Source organism: Pantherophis guttatus, chromosome 2 (genome assembly GCF_059756535.1).
Source record: "Pantherophis guttatus breed Tessera chromosome 2, ASM5975653v1, whole genome shotgun sequence".
Lineage (NCBI taxonomy): Eukaryota > Metazoa > Chordata > Lepidosauria > Squamata > Colubridae > Pantherophis > Pantherophis guttatus.
In genome coordinates this window covers 268,331,667-268,349,677 of record NC_142064.1, presented here as the reverse complement: position 1 = coordinate 268,349,677, position 18,011 = coordinate 268,331,667, and the positions used below count along the sequence as shown (strand labels likewise).

Sequence of the window (18,011 nt, the reverse complement as noted above, 5' to 3'; positions counted from 1 at the left end):
GGCGCACGCGCTCACATTTGCAAACCGGTAGGGAAGGTAAGTGAATCCCACCTCTGGTCAGTAGTAATACTGAGGTCTAGCATGGAGCCTCAATGAAGAAAACAATGGATTGCTTAATAAAAGCATTGCGATCAAGGTTAATGCAGCACATACAAACCTGCAATGGGAGCTCTCCAAAGTATGGAAGCAGCCACCCTTTTCCTCAAGCCAAATCTTCCTTACTGCTCTTTCTACAATTACTGCAGGGGTGTCAAACTTGATTTCATTGAGTGCTGGATCAGCATTGTGGCTGTCCTCTGGTGGCTGGGGAGAGGCGCTTACTGGGCGTGGCCAAGGAGTGTGGCCAGCTTGATGTCACTCATGTGGGTGGTGCCTGTGGTGCCTGGATGGGGCTAGGGAGGGAATCCAGGGGTCTCCAGTGGGTGGGGTGGGAGGGGGGCAGGAGGGTCATCCCGCGGGATGAGGTGAGGCGAGGCAGGTGGCGGGGCAGCTACAGCCAGTGTGCCTTCAGCTGCTTTTGGTGCTGTTTGGTTTCCCATCCCACCCCCGCCAGGCTGGTCTGGTGGTGGGCATTGCCTTCCACCTTCACCATGCCATGAATGGGGATTGACCATCCCCCAAGCCCCGCCGCTAAGTAAATCCTGGGCGCTGCACTGCAATAAACAGACAAAAAGTGCAGCTTTTATCTGAAGGAGCAGGGAAAAGAGGGAAGGCAGTCGAGTTAGAAGCGCCCTGCTGGACAGGCACTGAAACATGCCACTGCCAGCCCTGGTAGAATAGAATAGAATAGAATAGAATAGAATAGAATAGAATAGAATAGAATAGAATAGAATAGAATAGAATAGAATAGAATTTTTATTGGCCAACTGTGATTGGACATACAAGGAATTTGTCTTGGTGCATATGCTCTCAGTGTACATAAAAAGACAAGATACGTTCATCAAGAATCATAAGGTACAACACTTAAGGATAGTCATAGGTTACAAATAAGCAATCAGGAAACAATATCAATATAAATCGTAAGGATACAAGCAACAGTTACAGTCATACAGTCATAAGTGGAAGGAGATGGGTGGTGGGAACGATGAGAAGATTAATAGTAGTGCAGACTTAGTAAATAGTTTGACAGTGTTGAGGGAATTATTTGTTTAGCAAAGTGATGGCGTTTGTGGAAAAACTGTTCTTGTGTCTAGTTGTTCTGGTGTGCAGTGCTCTATAGCGTCGTTTTGAGGGTAGGAGTTGAAACAGTTTATGTCCAGGATGTGAAGAGTCTGTAAATATTTTCACAGCCCTCTTTTTGACTCGTGCAGTATACAGGTCCTCATTGGAAGGCAGGTTGGTAGCTATTGTTTTTTCTGCAGTTCTAATTATCCTCTGAAGTCCATGTCTGTCTTGTTGGGTTGCGGAACCAAACAAGACAGTTATAGAGGTGCAGATGACAGACTCAGTAATTCCTCTGTAGAATTGGATCAGCAGCTCCTTGGGCAGTTTGAGCTTTCTGAGTTGGCGCAGAAAGAACATTCTTTGTTGTGCTTTTTTGATGACGTTTTTGATGTTAGCTGTCCATTTTGGATCTTGCAATATGGTAGAACCTAGAAATTTACTACTATCTACTGTTGATACTGTGTTGTCTAGTATTGTGAGAGGTGGAAGTATGGAAGGGTTTCTCCTAAAGTCTACCATTTCTACGGTTTTGAGAGTGTTCAGTTCCAGATTGTTCTGGTTGCACCACGAGGCTAGTTGTTCAACCTCCCGTCTGTATGCGGATTCATCATTGTCTCGAATGAGACCAATCACTGTTGTGTCATCTGCGAACTTCAGTAGTTTAACAGATGGATCATTAGAGATGCAGTCATTTGTATACAGAGAGAAGTGAAGTGGGGAGAGCACACAGCCTTGGGGGGCCCCTGTGCTAATTGTACAGGTATCTGATGTACAAGTATCTCTCTAACTCTCCGCGGTTGGATTCGATCGCTCTCTCTCTGCTGGAGCTACTGCAATACGGGGCAGCTGTCAGGATGTTGATGGTCTGGCTGCGGGGTGCTCAGGTAAGCCGATGTGGGGCATGGAGGGGAAGCTCCGCATCCCTCCCTTGCTTTGTCCTCCACCCCCCACCACCTCCCTTTGTGTCCACTGCTTCAGTGCATTGCTCAGCCTCCTGCCGTTACAGCAGCAAGGGGAAGTGGCGAAGAACGAAGTGAGGTGGCGGTGTGTGGAGGACAAAGCAAGGCAGGGGGTACAGAGCTGCCCCACCTGCCCTGCACCTGCTTACCTGAGGGCCCTTCAGCCAGGCCATCCATGCCAAACCCTCATACCCAACCCCAGGGCAGCCACATCCCTTCACTAACCTGCTTTCCAATTCTGTTCTCTGCTGCCGCGTGCAGGGCAACAAAAGTAAGTCTGTGGGACTATGGTCAAAAAAAATAGTTCAGAACTTCCAACTTCTCACAGGAAAAAAAAAAAGATCTCGTGAAGTTGGAAGGTCTGAGCTATTTTTTTTTACTGGTCTCACAGACTACTTTTGTTGCCCTGCATGCAGTGACAGTGAACTGGGCTTGTGGGCACATTGTGCACACGCCTGCCAGCATGGCGGGGACCAAGCGGAAGTAACATGGTTACTTCACCCCTTAGTTTCCAGGATGGCCGCGTGGGCTGTATCTGACCTCATCATGGGCAGGATTCGGCCCGCGGGCCTTGAATTTGACACCCCTGCTCTTGAGGGACAATGCATGCTGCCTAAAGAACTATGTGATAGAAGATGGAGCCTACAAGTGCATAATAGTCCAAAAAGAAACTTAACAACAATGTACACCAATGAATCAGACTGTTATGTATTACTTATTAAATTTATATATTGCCCATCTCAAGTTGGAGGCAAATTTAAAGGTGACCGCAGATGTATACTTTCAGATTTATACTATTTTTTTTTTAATTTTCAAAAAACCTTTATTAAAATTTAAAATATTAAAATACTAATACAAATGTCTTTAACAAAAATATGCCCATGATAGTTGTACAATTCAACATTGTTCCAACAGTACACAAATCTTAACTCTATAAATATATTCTCAGATATTCCTTCTTGATCTAATATATGTAAACACAATTTATATCTTATTTTGATCTATATATTTCCTATTTTTATTTTCTATCCATTGATACCAGTTTTCTCAGGTTGAGTAATATTCTGAGTCTTCCTTGTTATTTAATTCTATAATAAGTTTGTCCATTTCTGCACATTCAAAAATTTTCTGGATTGACTTCCGGTTTGGCGTCGCAGCGAGACATTCAGGGAAATAGCAGGCTCTGATGAGCCCCGCGAAAACCCTGCCTGCTGAACCACCACCGATGGGTCTTCGGACTGGAACCGTCCTGCAGGGACGAGGGAAAAGGAGGGGTGCCTCGAACGACCAAGAGGAACAGGCAAGTTCCTTGGCGGGGGGCAGCAGCCATGGCGGCTTCCACAAAGCTGGGACAACCGGACTAAGAAAAGTGCTGGAGGAAAGCAGAGTAAAATGGAGCTCTTTGAAGCCGGGTGAGTGACAACAACCCAGGCTTGCAACAACGTTTGGAGCAATATTAATATTTAGAAGACCCCTAGCCTAAAACAGTGGCTGTGCAACAAAGGGACTTCGGAAAATTTTTTTAAAACTGTAACCTTAAAGAGACAAAGACCCGAGAAACAACTAACTTTGGAACAGAACTAACGGAACTAATCATGGAGATATGATAAAAAGACTAAATACTTTAAAATTTAAATTGGATTTTAAAAAGAAAAAAAAAGAAGATTCGATACTTTATAAATTAAAAGAAGAAATAAAATGGATGGTTATATAATTTGAAAATGGAGTCTTGCATGACTAATGGAAAATGTGGATTATAGAGACACACCATCTGGCTTGAAGAGGAACGTTGTAACTTCTTTTTGTTATGGGAAACTCTGAGCCTTACAGATAAAAGTTACTGAACTTTGTGGAGGAGGGTTTTTTTTCCTGTCTGCAGGCAGCTTGACTTTGGTGAAAAGAAAAGGAATTTACAATGGAACTCCTATAGTTGAAACAATAATAATTTAAATACTGGTGCAGGAACAGAAGAAGGATTAAGCTCAGGCTCAAAAGAAAGAGACTTGATACATTATATCCGGAATAAAAATAAGAAAGAGAATTAACCTGAATTATGGAGAATAAAATTAAAAAGTTGGAAAATGGAAGGAAATATACGTCTACAGGTGAGGAAATGAAGACATGTGATTAAAAATAAAATAATGTAAAGGTGGATTGTAATCATTAAAGGGAGGTTTTTATAGAAATTAAGAATGTCTAAAAGGAATTAATAAATATATGTTAAGGTATGTTTGAAGCAAGAATTATGTTTTAATGTTAAAATGTTAGGAAAAAAATAAGGATAAATATGATTAATTGAAAATGTTAAAAGGAACTTATAAATACATCTAAAGATATGTTTTAAGAAGAAGGATTAAGCGCAGGCTCAAAAGAAAAAGACTTGATACATTATATCCGGAATAAAAATAAGAAAGAGAATTAACCTGAATTATGGAGAATAAAATAATAAATAAAATAATAAAAAATAATAAATAAATAAATAAATAATTAATAATAAAAAAGTTGGAAAATGGAAGGAAATATATGTCTATAGGTGAGGAAATGAAGACAATGTGATTAAAAATAAAATAATGTAAAGGTGGATTGTAATCATTAAAGGGAGGTTTTTGTAGAAATTAAGAATGTCTAAAAGGAATTAATAAATATATGCTAAGGTATGTTTGAAGCAAGAATTATGTTTTAATGTTAAAATGTTAGGAAAAAGAATAAGGATAAATATGATTAATTGAAAATGTTAAAAGGAATTTATAAATACATCTAAAGATGTTTTAAGCAAGAACCATGTCTCAATGTTAAAATGTCATGAATGTCATGAAAAAGGACAAAGATAAATATGATTAAGTGAAAATAAGTAATGTATAGATGGATGGAAACAACAAAGGAAGGATTAATTAGGAATCAATAGTTAAACCAACTAAATATGCTGTGTTTAACAGCCAAAAAGTAAAATAGATATGCTATGTAACAGCCAGAAAACAAAAATGAATATGCTGTGTTTAACAGTCAAACAAAATGGGCATGCTGGGTAACAGCCAAAAAATAAAAATGGGTAGGCTGTGTTCAACAGCCAAAAATAAAATGGTCATGCTGTGTTTAACAACCAAGAAATAAAAATGATTGGTTTAACGACAGAGATAAAAATAACAATGCTGGGTTTTATAGCAAAAATAAAATGAGGAGGGATAGTTAAAATGAGGAGTAGTATGCTGAAATAGTTAAAATAAAATGAATAAATTAGATTTAATAATAGAAATAAAGATTAAAAATTTTGAGTTTAATAATAAAAATAAAATGAGTATGTTGGAATTAAATATTTCATGAATATTTATAACAACTGTATGGTTTATATTGTTAAAATATATCCATCTCAGCAAATGAAAGAAAAAATGGAATGATAATTGGATAGGATTTAAGATTTAAGCAATGGGTTTTTGGGGATAATGGCATAGTTTAATAGACAGATTTGAGGGAAACATATGCATAAAATATTAAGTTGTGTTAATTGGAAATTAAGATTTGTTAAGAGATTTGTATTAATTTGTTACTGGATCAAAAGCTTCATTTTGAAAAGATGTGTTTTATATTTTTGTTTTAAAAATAATAAAAAACTTAAAAAAAATTTCTGGATTATTGCACAACCTGTCAGCGTAGCGAACATTTTCCTGGCTTGTGGAAAATTGTGCGAGTACAATTCTCGCTGCTGTAATAATATGAACGATCAAATATTTAATCTTTTTAATGATCCCCAGAAGAAACAGTTCAGGCTTCAATTCTATTTGGCAATGTGTAACTTCTTTTAACCATTTTTGTATTTTAATCCAGTATTTTTTGATTTCTGGGCAAAGCCACCATACATGAAAAAAGGTACCTCGTGTTTTTTTACATTTCCAGCAATTAGGGTTTAGATTGGGGTACATTTTTGCAAGTCTTGTTGGGGCTAAGTGCCACCGATAGAACATTTTGATTTTCTTTATATGTGGCGGATTTTGTTAATGTATAATTTTCTTCCAATTTTTTTCCCAATCTTCTAACTCAGTATTATGTCCCACATAGGCTTATATTATTCTATTAACACATTAACCTATCTGGTCATGTTTCCTGTCTGGGTTACCTTGTGTTGTGGCCTGCCAGCTGCCAGCGGAGTTGGCGGCAGACTCAAGACGATGAGGGAAGGCTCTGATGGATGCTCTGTGTTGGAAGCAGAGATAGAGCCAGGGCCATTCGACATTTCCCAGCCACTGGAGAGGCAGTTGCCTTCTGAGGTAGAGATAAGTGGGGAGAAAGAACAGCTGGGGCCTGTTCCAGATGCGCAGAGAGAACAACCACTGAGGACAAGGAGTCGACTCGGGAAGAAAGGCACATGTGGATGCTGAATGGTCCCTCCCTGGCTGGGGAATAAATAAGGAAAGGGGAGTGGTGTTTGCAAGAGAAAACCATTCAGATTTCGGAAGATTTTGCTCATCGTGGTTCACCTGGCAATTATCTCAAGGAACTGATAAGGTCTGTTACTGCAGTTAACTCTTTGAAGGATTATTGCCTGGACTTTTCAGTGTGCGAATGCCATTAATCCACAGGAGATAAATAAAGAGGGGTGTTTCGGGACAAGGAGTCTGTTTCTTGTCTCTGCTAAGGCTGGGTCAGAACACCTTGGAGGTCTGACATAATACTGTTAAGCTGTCTTTTGTGTAAATGATTTCAAGCTGGCATGAGATTTTAAAACCGCCATGTACGCCCCTCCAAAAATAATCCAACGTTTGCAATTGATAATCAGCCCAAAGTTCATTAACAATATAACTGGAAAGAAATCGTATCAACTGTACTTCTTTAATTTAAGTTAAGGCTGCAAGTAAACGTACCAAAACAAAACAAAACAAAATAAAACAAAACCCTACCATTTTAGCTTTTGTTTGGGACCCTGTCATACCATAGGGAAACTGAATTTGGCACCTTTACTGAAGAAAAACTTTTGTATAGGCATTTACAGGACTTCCTAGAGTTCCTAGGCTCCTTTTCAGAACTCTTCGTCTGAAGCTTCTTCCATAGAATATGTACGCGTACAGGTTTATGGTGAGGAGCCAGTGACACAAACCCAAAGGTGCTTTTTTTTGGAGGCAACTGGACTTTGTTTTTTCTTTTGAAGACGATTCGCTTCTCATTCAAGATGGTTGCAGTGTCCTCTGGTCATGGGAGCATCCTTTGTGCCCTTCTGACAAACAAAGTCAACGGGGAAACCAAATTCAATTAACTATTGTGCTGTTAACTTAAACAACCGCAATGATTCACTTCAGTGTGAATCAAGTTATAAAATGGGGCGAAACACACTTAACAATGATTTCCCTTAGCAACGGAAATTTTGGAGCTCAACTGCAGTCGTAAGACGAGGATTACCTGCATTTCTACTGACGCTCTTCCTATATTGCCTGTATTTATATGGCTTCTCCCTTGAGTGGACCTTTCTATGGCAATTAAGAGCGTAATTCCTTGCGAACCTCCTTCCACACTCCGTGCATTGATACAGCCTCTCTCCTGTGTGGATCCTCTTGTGGGAATTAAGACCACTACTACAGGTAAAGGTATTTCCACACTCCATGCACTGATATGGTTTCTCCCCTGTGTGGCTCCTTATATGGATAGTCAGAGTTTTACTCTCAGTAAAGCTCTTCCCACATTCGCTACACTGATAGGGTTTTTCGCCTGAGTGGAGCTTCTTGTGGGAATTCAGATTAGCGTTACGAGTAAAGGTTTTTCCGCACTCTGTGCATTGATAAGGTCTCACCCCTGTATGAACAGCCCTGTGGCGAATCAGATACCCACTGTTGCCAAACCTTCTCCCACACTCCATGCATTGATACGGCTTCTCTCCTGTATGGATCCTTTCATGGGCAAGAAGTTCACTATTGTATCTAAAGCCTTTTTCACATGCCGCACATTTATATGGCTTCTCTACCGGGCGGGCCTTCTTGCAGGGAGTACGACTGCCACTACTACAAGTAAAGGTATTTCCACGCTCCATGCATTTATAAGGCGTTTCTTCTTTGTGAGTCCTTTGATGGCTTACAAGAGAGTGATTATCATGGAAGGTCTTTCCACATTCCCTGCAGGTATATAGTTTCTCTTCCAAATGTGTCTTTTTGTGGGAAATGAGATCATTGGCTTCATTCAAGCCCTTTACAGACTCCATGCATTGATATGGTCTTTCTCCAGTATTGATGCTTCTATCGCGAGGGAGCTGACTGACACGAGGAAAGCTTTTTTTCATTCTACTTTGTGATCGGTTTGTCTCATGGCACTTCGGTTGCATCTGATCTCCAAGCTTCCCTTTTCCCTCTTTCTCACAGATTGCGTGATGCTGCTCGTTGTAATTCTTATTCTCTTTCTCATTATATCCTTGAAAAGGAAAAAAAATGAAAATTATAGCAAGACTCGGGTAATGATCAAAGCTTTTTGTTTGAAACATAGCAAAAGAATCATTCATAAACTGTTTCAACTCCTACCCTCAAAAAGACACTAGAGCACTGCACACCAGAACTAGACACAAGAACAGTTTTCCCCCGAACGTCATCACTCTGCTAAACAAATAATTCCCTCAACACTGTCAAACTACTTACTAAGTCTGCACTACTATTAATCTTCTCATCGTTCCCACCACCCATCTCCTTCCACTTATGACTGTGTGACTGTAACTTTGTTGCTTGTATCCTTATGATTTATATTGATATTGTTTCCTGATTGCTTATTTGTACCCTATGACTATCATTAAGTGTTGTACCTTACGATTCTTGATGAACGTATCTTTTATGTACGTATTACTGAGTACGTTTTACTGAGAGTGTATGCACCAAGGCAAATTCCTTGTGTGTCCAATCACACTTGGCCAATAAAAAAATTCTATTCTATTCTATATTTGGGCTGTTTTGTTGACAAATACAAAGATGCCGAACAAAGCTCAATTTCCAAATGAGCCCCCAACCTTATACAGTATATCACAGAAGTGAGTAAACCCCCTCAGATTTTGTAAATATTTAAGTATATCTTTTCATGTGACAACACTGAAGAAATGATACTTGGCTACAATGTAAAGTAGTGAATATACAGCTTGTATAATAGTGTAATTATACTATAATAGTGTAATTATATTATAATTAACACAAAATAACACAACCTACAGCCATTAATATCTAAACTGGTGGCAACAAAAGTGAGTACACCCCTAAGTGATAATGTATACTCACTACTTTACACTGTAGCCAAGTGTCATTTCTTCAGTATTGTCACATGAAAAGATATACTTAAATATTTATAAAATCTGAGGGGGTGTACTCACTTCTGTGATATATTGTATATCAGAATTGGATGACATCACAATGAATCTAAGATAAATCCCTGATCTAATGTTTGAATACCAGTGTGTGTCAACCCATTGATGACCTGGGACAATTCCAAGATGCCATGAACTCCCAAACTGCAATGGACACTGTATCATGCTGGGGCAGCAACATGGCAACCAGCTCCCCAACTTCAATAAAAGTCTCATCTCATTGTCTGCAGAACAGAATCTTTGAAAGCCAAGGGGAATTTCTGGATGGCAATAACACCCCCCCACTCCCCCAAATTGGGCTGATGCAAATCTTGGTATATACTGTATTTTTCGGAGTATAAGACACACTTTTTCCCCCCTAAAAGGGGGTGAAAATTTGGGTACATCTTATACACCGAATGTAGCCCTGTCCACCCGTCAGCCCCCACCCTTTGGCCTCTGCCTCCCAGCAATTTACCTCCTTGCAGCAATCAGCCCGTTTCAGCTTCAGCACGGCCTGATTTAACACAAGCAGCTGATTGTCGGTTGGATCGGCCTCCCGACCCTCAGCTGTTTAAGGCTGCAGGGATTGCCATTGCCTAATGTTGCGTGCCCCATTTGCTGTTGGGAGGCAGAGGCAGATTTTTTTTTCTTGTGATAATCAAGATGTGCTGAAAATGAAAATGAAATTAAAGCAGGCTGTTTGCTGCAAGGAGGCAAGTTGCTGGGAGGAAGAGGCAGATTTTTTTTTGTTTCCCCCTCAAAAAAGGTAGGTGCGTCTTATAGTCCGGAGCTTTTTATACAATTTTTCTTTCATTAAATTTCCTATTTGTCTATTGTCAACCCTGAAGTTGGCCTGATTGAGGCCATTTTCTTTCTGATTGCTTCAATTCTGACACAGCCTGGAGCTGAGGGGAAGGAAGGGGGGAAATAGTTGGGGATAGTTGGGGTGTTGTAGCCAAAATATAATTATTTCCCTTGGGAACCAAGAACATTCGTGCAGGTGTTCAGGAGGAGGAGGAGGAGCCTGGGATCATCTAACAACTGGACTGTATGCTGATTGGGCCTTGTGACTGATGACTGGGGGGAAATGACAAAACTTTTTAATTAGGTGAAAATCGGCGGGACCTTTAGAGCCGGTTTTCACCAGATTTGTGTCAATATGATATATCCAGGGGTGAAATGCTACTGGTTCAGGCGAACCAGTAGTAAAAAAATGCTACTGGTTGGGGCAAACCGGCATTTCCCGACGATCAGCTGGGTGACGATCAGCTGTGACGCGCAATTTATATTAGCTAGAATCGTCGGATTTCCTGCTTTCTAGTTAATCGAAATCGTGTGGCACAGTGGATTTCCACCCCCCCCCCCCACACTGTTGTACTTACCTTTGCAGACTTGGAAGGCTTCAAAATGGTCCTTTTTTAGCGAAGCACACGCTCGGTAGCAAACTCACAGAAGCGGTAGCAGTCTTCAGAGGATTTCACCCCTGGATATATCCCAATAAATTGTTCTTTGAGGAAAATGCCTGCCTCAGAGTTCTCCTTGTTGTGGATGCATTACTTGGAGCCCTGACAGCTATTTGGTAATATGATTAAGATAGCAGGTCAGAAACTGAATGACTGATAATACTAGTTCTGCTTTAAGCATGCATGCTGGCTGGGTCACTTTGGGCCAGTTTGTATCAGCCCTAACCCATGTCACAGAGTTGTAGTTGTAGGGAAAATTGCAGGAGGAAAGTATATTGGGTATGTCCGCTGCCTTGAGTTATTTACAAAAAATAATAAAGGCAATTCATAAATAAACAAAAGATAATTTTTTATCAGAAATAAATAAGCCGCCACTTTCTTCTTTACTTTTTATCATAGACAGGGGTTCTTACCCAGAGAAAACAGATTCCTGGAATTCTCAAGCATGACTTCTCCGTGGAGAGCTTTTTGGTCAGCATCCAGTTGAGACCACTCCTCCTTGGAGAAATACACGACCACTTCCTCCAAAGACACAACATCCTGAACAAGGAAAAAAGTTTCCCTATTAACAGATAATCCCAAAAACAATTTGACAGTTTTCTTCCACCAATTCAAGGAGAGAGATCCAGTGAACACAATGGGCATATCTTGATCAGAATTCAGAATGAGATCTCACCGCTTTTGACTGACGGCACAACTGAAGCACATTTGTTCAAGTTGGAAGGACTCGGAATGCCTTTCAGTGAGGCCAACTAAAATAGTTTCCTCGGTCAATTGGTAGTTTTGGGTCTTAAAACCCACTAAATATCAATGGCTCTAATTCTTCCTAGGGTGGGCAGAATGAAATACAGGGGAAATCCCTCTCATATTTCTGCCAGAATCCTGCTTTATCCATTGGGGGATTAACTCTTCTCCCCATTCCACATCTTAATGAAAGTAGTGGGAGAGTTTGTATTGGTATGTGAGAATGACAGTGGAAGACAGAAGGAAGATTTCCAGCTGAGATAACATCTGGTTAATGAAACCTGAGCCTGAAAGCAGGAGGGTGGAGAAAGCTTAACAGGAAGGACAGGTAGGTTAAGCAGAGTAAATGTTCCGATCTACAATATTTGAGTTGCTTAGAAACAGCAATATTATACACTGAATTCCAGAACAAAATGTAACTCATCCAAGATTCATGGATATTTATCAATATTTCTCCTACCTGAGCCAGAGGTTCAAGCACTCTTTCAGCTCCACCAGAAAGAGGCGGCGATTCTAAAAAAACCATGGATAGGTTTCTATTCTCTGTGAGGCAGAAAATGGCGGACGGATATTTGTTAAACAGAGAGGTTACAATCAAGAGGAGCAAAAGAATCAACTAGATATACAAACTTCACATCAACATGGGAGGAGCTTCTGTTACCTGGCTTGGTAAGACTTTTAACTTTCTCTCTGAATTGCAGCTCTTGAGAGGGCTTGGATGAATCTTTCTTCTCTTTGGGACAATCAGTTACATCTTCCAAGGACTTCTAGATATGATATGGCACAAGAAAGAAGGGAAGAGTACAAAGATAGAAATGAATTATCATATGGCACACTGAACCTATCCGACCGACCCCAATGTCCATCGGTTACCCTGGAAAGAAAGAATTGAAAAACTGCCCCAAATTCATCCTCTGGAAGAATAAAACAACTGGCTTTAGGTATTAATAATCCCAGAAAAGGAATTGACGAATTCGGAGAGATTCTCTTTAGAGCTGAAATGATTACATTTGCATACCTGCATCTTTTCTGACTCCTGGGCCAGGAGGAAGCCTTCGGCAAGGGCCACTGCCTGGGAACTAGTCTCCGCTCCACATTCTCGCACCCATTTCTCCATTTCTGGAGGAAGGAGAGCCAGGAACTGCTCCAGGAGCACCAGGTCCAGCATCTGAGCCTTCGTGTGTCTTTCCGGCTGCAGCCACTGACAGCAAAGGCGGTGAAGCTGACTGCAAACATCTCGGGGACCCCTCCCCTCCTTGAATTGCAGTTTTCTGAAGTGACAACATTGGACCTCTGAACTATTGGATGCCTCTTCATGGTTCTTTTGCCCAGGACTTGCCCCATTCTTCCCACAGCCCCAAGGCTGAGTAACTGGAGGGACTTTTCCAACTCCTGCATCTGGTGGGTTTTGGCCCTCCATCTTCTCTCTGGTGTCTAATCCAGCTCCAAAATGAGTGATGGATCTCCACAAATCTTAGTAATCAGAAGAGATCTGGCCAAAACTGCCAGGGTCATTCAGCCCTCTTCCCACACGAGATACTTCAGTCTCCAGTGTAATCAAGAAAGATTTCCAAGTTACATATCTGAAATGGAAAACACAGGATGTTCAATAGGATGAGTAAATTAACTACGGAGTATCCTTCTCCAAAATAAATAAAAATGAAAAAAGGAATTTTTATAAACCCTCAAAATAATAATAATAACAACAACAACAACAACAACAACAACAACAACAACAACAACAACCAAGAGCAGAGGGTGGTCGAGGACTCCTACAAGTAAAGCAGACTGTGGAAGAAGAAAAATGCAGCTTGAATGATTACATCCAGAAAAGTGAAGAACCAATGATTAAGGAAGTAAATAAAGGAGGCCTTTAAAGACAACTAAAACAAAAGCAGAATATAAGAAAGAAGTAATTGAGCAGCGAGCTGAAAATTGGAAACACAAAGCTCTGCATGGCCAATACTTGAAAAGTATTGAAGACAAATCTGACCAGAAACTAACTTGGAACTGGTTAAGATCAGGAGTACTGAAAAAAGAAACAGAAAGCTTTATTTTGGCAGCTCAAGAACAAGCCCTAGCCACAAACTGCATGAAGGCAAAAATTCAACATGTTACCACCAACAGCAAATGCCGCCTCTGCAATGAGAAAGAGGAGACAGTTGACCACCTGATCAGTGGGTGCAGCAAAATTTCACAAACTGACTACCTACAATGCCATGACTGTGTTGCTAAGATCATTCACTGGAAATTGTGCCAGAAGTTTGGATTTGAGTACAGCAAAACCCACTGGGAACATCAGGTTGAGAAAGTTTTAGAGAATGAGAAACTCAAGATCTTGTGGGACTTTAGGATTCAGACTGACAGGCACTTGGTCCACAACACACCAGACATAATATGACATAATATGGTTCATTGATATTACAATACCTGGTGATGCACGGATTGAAGATAAATAGCAAGAAAAAAATCACAAAGTACCGGGACTTGCAAATTGAAGTTGAGCGAGTGTGGAAAAAGAAATCATGTGTTGTCCCGATTGTAATTGGAACCCTTGGAGCAATACCCAAAGGGCTACCCCGCTATTTAGAAATTCTAAATTTACTGGACTTGAACATTTTGACTCTCCAAAAAACCAACTTACTCGGAACAGCTTACATCCTCCGATGATACCTTAACAGTTCCTAGGTCCTTGGTTAGGACTCGAGCTGCTGAGTTATTAACCAGCCTCAAAGGCTGTGAATCTCACTAAAGATTAAAGAATAATAATAATAATAATAATAATAATAATAATAATAATAATAATAATAATAATAATAATAATTCTTTATTGGCCAAGTGTGATTGGACACACAAGGCATTTGCCTTTGGTGCATATGCTCTCAGTGTACATAAAAAGACAAGATACATTCGTCAAGAATCACAACACTTAATGATAGTTATAGGGTACAAATAAGCAATCACATCATACTAGGAAACAATACCAATCGTAAGGATACAAGCAACCAAGTTACAGTCATGCAATCATAAGTGGGAGGAGATGGGTGAAAGAAACGATGAGAAGATTAATAGTAATAGTAATGCAGCCTTAGTGAATAGTTTGACAATGTTGAGGGAATTATTTGTTTAGCAGAGTGATGGCGTTCGGGAAAAAACTGTTCTTGTCTCTAGTTGTCTCTAAACCCTCGATGTATGGGAAGAAGGCAGGAATCGTATTATGAAGATTGACTTATCTATCAATAAAGGAGGACTAGATGACCTACAAGGTCCCTTCCAACTCTGTTAAAAAGAATATTTGTAGTTTAGGGTTGAAATGAGGGCTTTAGAAGCCTTCAAAACCTCCTAAGCAAACCAAGACCCAGTAACGCCAGAAGAAAAAAACAGGAGTCATCCATACAGGGCTCTCCAACCTTGGCAACTTTAAGACTTGTGGACTTCAACTCCCAGAGTTCCTCAGCCAGCTTTGCTGAGGAACTCTGGGAGTTGAAGTCCACAAGTCTTAAAGTTGCCAAGGTTGGAGACTCCCCTGAATTCTGGGAGTTGAAGTCCACAAGTCTTAAAGTTGCCAAGGTTGGAGACCCCTGAGCTACAACATACAACGTAAGAACTGCAACCACCACCATGTAGGACCAATAGGCAGAAGACTGGCAGAACACATCCATGAACACCAACTGGCAGTCAGAAGACATGACGGACATTCTTTCATCTCACAACAAATAGACAGATTTAACCATAGTTTCAAAGTTGGGAAAAGGTGTCAATCCTAGACCAGGCCAAATCCCCAAATGCCAGGGAATTTCTAGAAGCCTGGCACTCTCACAAATCAGCCATCAATAGACACATTAGAGATTAACAACATCTATGGACTATGCAAAAGAGACCATCAACCAGCCCAAAAGAGAGCAAAAAGACTCCAGCACCTCTCCACCAGGAATCAGCACCCAGATCAGCATAGATTTAACTCCAATGTCAACTTCAGACCAACAATCACTTGAACAATGCCCCAAGGTTGCCGAAGAGCCCTAACCAAAGAATCTCTTATGACCCACGCAGACAAGACACCAGAATACCGTATAAACCAGGAGTCTTCAAAGTTGGCCGCTTTAAGACTTGTGGACTTCAACTCACATGCTGGCTGGGGAATTCTGGGAGTTGAAGTCCACAAGTCTTAAAGCGGCCAACTTTGGAGACCCCAGGTATAAACTGACAGCAAAACCCCACTCCTTACTAGTACTGATGATGTTACCTAGTTAGGGTAAGCAAGAGAGCTCAGAGAGCACCAATGACCCCTCACCGATTCCAATGAGCCTTCTGTATCGGCTTCTATGAGGGTCATCAAAATACTAAATAAACGCATTAAAATATTTTGGATTCCTGCTTCCGAATGATTTGTTTGAACGGCTGTTTGTAAAGTTTAAAATGATCTCGGCGCAATCCAGATCAAAATGCCTGACATCACAAACACTGAGCGGCTATCTAAATTGATTTAAGAAGGAAATCGATCAGCAATTGAAGTTCTAGGAAAGCTTGAAAAGTAGCAGAACCCCATTAACCTCCTGGCCCAAAACCCCTGGGTGAACTCCAGAAGCCAAAATGAACAAACCACCATCCAAGGCATACAGAACGTATCCAAGTGAAAAACCCAACCAAACCCCCATCTATGCTTTAACACAGGGGTCTCCAACCTTGGCCACTTTAAGCCTGGCGGACTTCAACTCCCAGAATCCCCCAGCCAGCTTTGCTGGCTGGGGGATTCTGGGAGTTGAAGTCCTCCAGGCTTAAAGTGGCCAAGGTTGGAGACCCCTGCTTTAACACAATGTTTTGATTCAGGCACATCCTTAGAAAACCTGCTTTCCCTGCACTGGTGGTGCAGTGGACTAACCTACTGTTAAAGTAGTATTTAGCTACCAGCTGCCTGCAATGACTGAGAGTTCAAATCTCACCAGGCTCAAGGTTGACTCGGCCTTCCATCCTTCTGAGGTAGGTAAAATGAGGACCTGGTTTGTGGGGGCAATAAGCTGATTTATTGCCCCCCAAACAAACAAACAAAAAAAAAAAGAACACCGCTTGGGGGAGAGGCCCGAAAGCCCTACTAAGCAGGTATATACAAAAGTATGAAGGCTATTGCTTAAAAGCATTGTAAGCCGCCCTGAGTCTCCGGAGAAGGGCGGCATATAAATCAAACTAACTAACTAACTAACTAATTAATTAATTAATTAAATAGTCCAATTGAAGATGTGTGGTCTTAAACTCCAGGGCCTTAACACTGGCCAAGCTTAACAAAACAAAACAAAACAAACTAATCGATCACACAGGTGTGTGAATGACCCACCTCAGCCGCAGGCTCACCCCTCCGCTCTGCAACAGCTTCCTTATTTACCTGCCGGCTGGTGACAGCGGGGGGGGGGGGAAAGCAGGAAACCCCGATTTCCAGTCTCTGCACACAATTCCTTTGCACGCAACTCCTTGCACACGGAATTCCAGCCTTCCAATGCAAAAGCCAGCAGGAGGGACTCGGACCGCTGGAAATTGTCCCAGGAGTCAAGACTGACTCGGGAGGCACGAATATCTCGGTTTTGGGAAAGCCTTCCTCTCTTCCCCCCCACCCCGAATGCGGGTGTTTTGTTTTGTTTTTCCAACGGAACGGATGGATAAATGGCTCCCGTTTCGTTGGGATCGCGGCGATCCTGGGTTTTTGGGGATTTCTGGCGATCCTGATTCCCCCACCCTCTCCCCCTCAGGGGGCAACGAGGCGGGTCCGGGGTTTTGCTTTCTACGCTGCCTGGCCCATGCATGCACAGCGGCGGCAGGGGAACATGGGGCCACGGGCTTCCCCTCCCCTTCCCACGGCTCCGAACCCGTATGAAGTTCTACTGGTTTCCATGCAAGGCTTCCAGCTGCAGAGATTCCCACTCACGTCTGGGATCCGGGATCTGCCATTCGCGGCAAACTGCCCTGCAGCCGCTGGAAAGGTTGAGCCTCAGGGCGACGGGGGAGCAAAATCGGGGAGTCTGCAGAAAAGATCCCTGCCTCGTTGCCGCCAAGCCTGTCTAAGAGCCAGGCGCATGCTCAGTTGCTTTCTGAAGCGGGGGTGGGTGGGGGGTGCTCAATTTTTTCCCAACAGCTGCCGAGGGAGCCCCCTGCTGGATTCTGCCCGTAATGCCAGAATGACTGCAAGGGGAGAAGAGATCATGTTCCATGCGTTCCTGGGATGATGGGCACTGGAGTAGAAGAAAAGGGCCCCGCTCTGACATGGTTTATCTCAAGAGGTGGTGCTGTCTCCAGCAGGCAGCATACTAGATGTTCCTCTCTTTAATATATATATATATATTAAATAAATATATTTAATATATATATATTATATATATATATATTTAATAT

At 41.6% G+C, this 18,011-nt stretch overlaps 1 protein-coding gene across 1 annotated transcript; it reads right to left on the bottom strand.

The window, feature by feature from the left end:
• Positions 1-837: 837 nt before the first annotated feature.
• LOC117662590 (zinc finger protein 75D-like) lies at positions 838-17,711 on the bottom strand. The gene is made up of 6 exons (XM_034412062.3): positions 17,548-17,711; positions 12,649-13,213; positions 12,292-12,397; positions 12,091-12,173; positions 11,300-11,426; positions 838-8,510 (listed from the first exon to the last, which is right to left on the bottom strand). The coding sequence occupies exons 2-6, from the start codon at positions 13,048-13,050 to the stop codon at positions 7,462-7,464; spliced, it is 1,767 nt and encodes a 588-aa protein (XP_034267953.2). The 5' UTR covers positions 13,051-13,213; positions 17,548-17,711; the 3' UTR covers positions 838-7,461.
• Positions 17,712-18,011: the final 300 nt, after the last annotated feature.

Excerpts from the sequence above, each read along its gene's own strand:
- LOC117662590 (XM_034412062.3), bottom strand. The coding sequence starts at position 13,050 with ATGGAGGGCCAAAACCCACCAGATGCAGGAGTTGGAAAAGTCCCTCCA. Across the intron at positions 12,174-12,291 it reads TAAAAGTCTTACCAAGCCAG|AGAATAGAAACCTATCCATG; the intron begins GTAACAGAAGCT and ends TCTGCCTCACAG. Across the intron at positions 11,427-12,090 it reads TGCTTGAACCTCTGGCTCAG|GATGTTGTGTCTTTGGAGGA; the intron begins GTAGGAGAAATA and ends TTCCTTGTTCAG.